The sequence below is a fragment of the Leptonychotes weddellii genome, unplaced genomic scaffold (genome assembly GCF_054177405.1).
Source record: "Leptonychotes weddellii isolate Sample4059 unplaced genomic scaffold, ASM5417740v2 HiC_scaffold_98467, whole genome shotgun sequence".
NCBI classification, from domain to species: Eukaryota; Metazoa; Chordata; class Mammalia; order Carnivora; family Phocidae; genus Leptonychotes; species Leptonychotes weddellii.
In genome coordinates, this window is record NW_028070768.1 from 1 (window position 1) to 383 (window position 383).

General features: G+C 54.6%; 1 protein-coding gene across 1 annotated transcript; it reads right to left on the reverse strand.

The window, feature by feature from the left end:
- Window positions 1-3: 3 nt before the first annotated feature.
- Window positions 4-367, reverse strand: LOC102746979 (histone H2A type 1-H-like; the record flags this gene model as incomplete). Its single annotated transcript, XM_081811729.1, has 1 exon — window positions 4-367. A coding segment is annotated over exon 1 (195 nt), but the record flags the coding sequence as incomplete, so codon positions are not given.
- Between the last annotated feature and the right edge of the window lie 16 nt (window positions 368-383).

Consider the following 383-nt stretch of genomic DNA (forward strand, 5'->3'; position numbering starts at 1 on the left):
CAGCTCCAGGATCTCGGCCGTCAGGTACTCCAGCACGGCAGCCAGGTAGACGGGCGCGCCGGCGCCGACCCGCTCGGCGTAGTTGCCCTTGCGGAGCAGGCGGTGCACGCGGCCCACCGGGAACTGCAGGCCGGCCCGCGACGAGCGCGTCTTGGCCTTGGCGCGGGCCTTGCCGCCTTGCTTGCCGCGTCCGGACATCTTAATACTCTCTAACCAGGATGCTCCGTAACGGAAAAAGAAATGGGAGTACTAATCCTTTCAGCAAATGAGAAGCAATTATACTTACAAGCCGAATTGTAAATTACGCGGTTTGATTGGCTAAAACAATTTTTAAGTTTGCAACCAATTACAAAACAGAATTAAACACACGTAATATCCATACT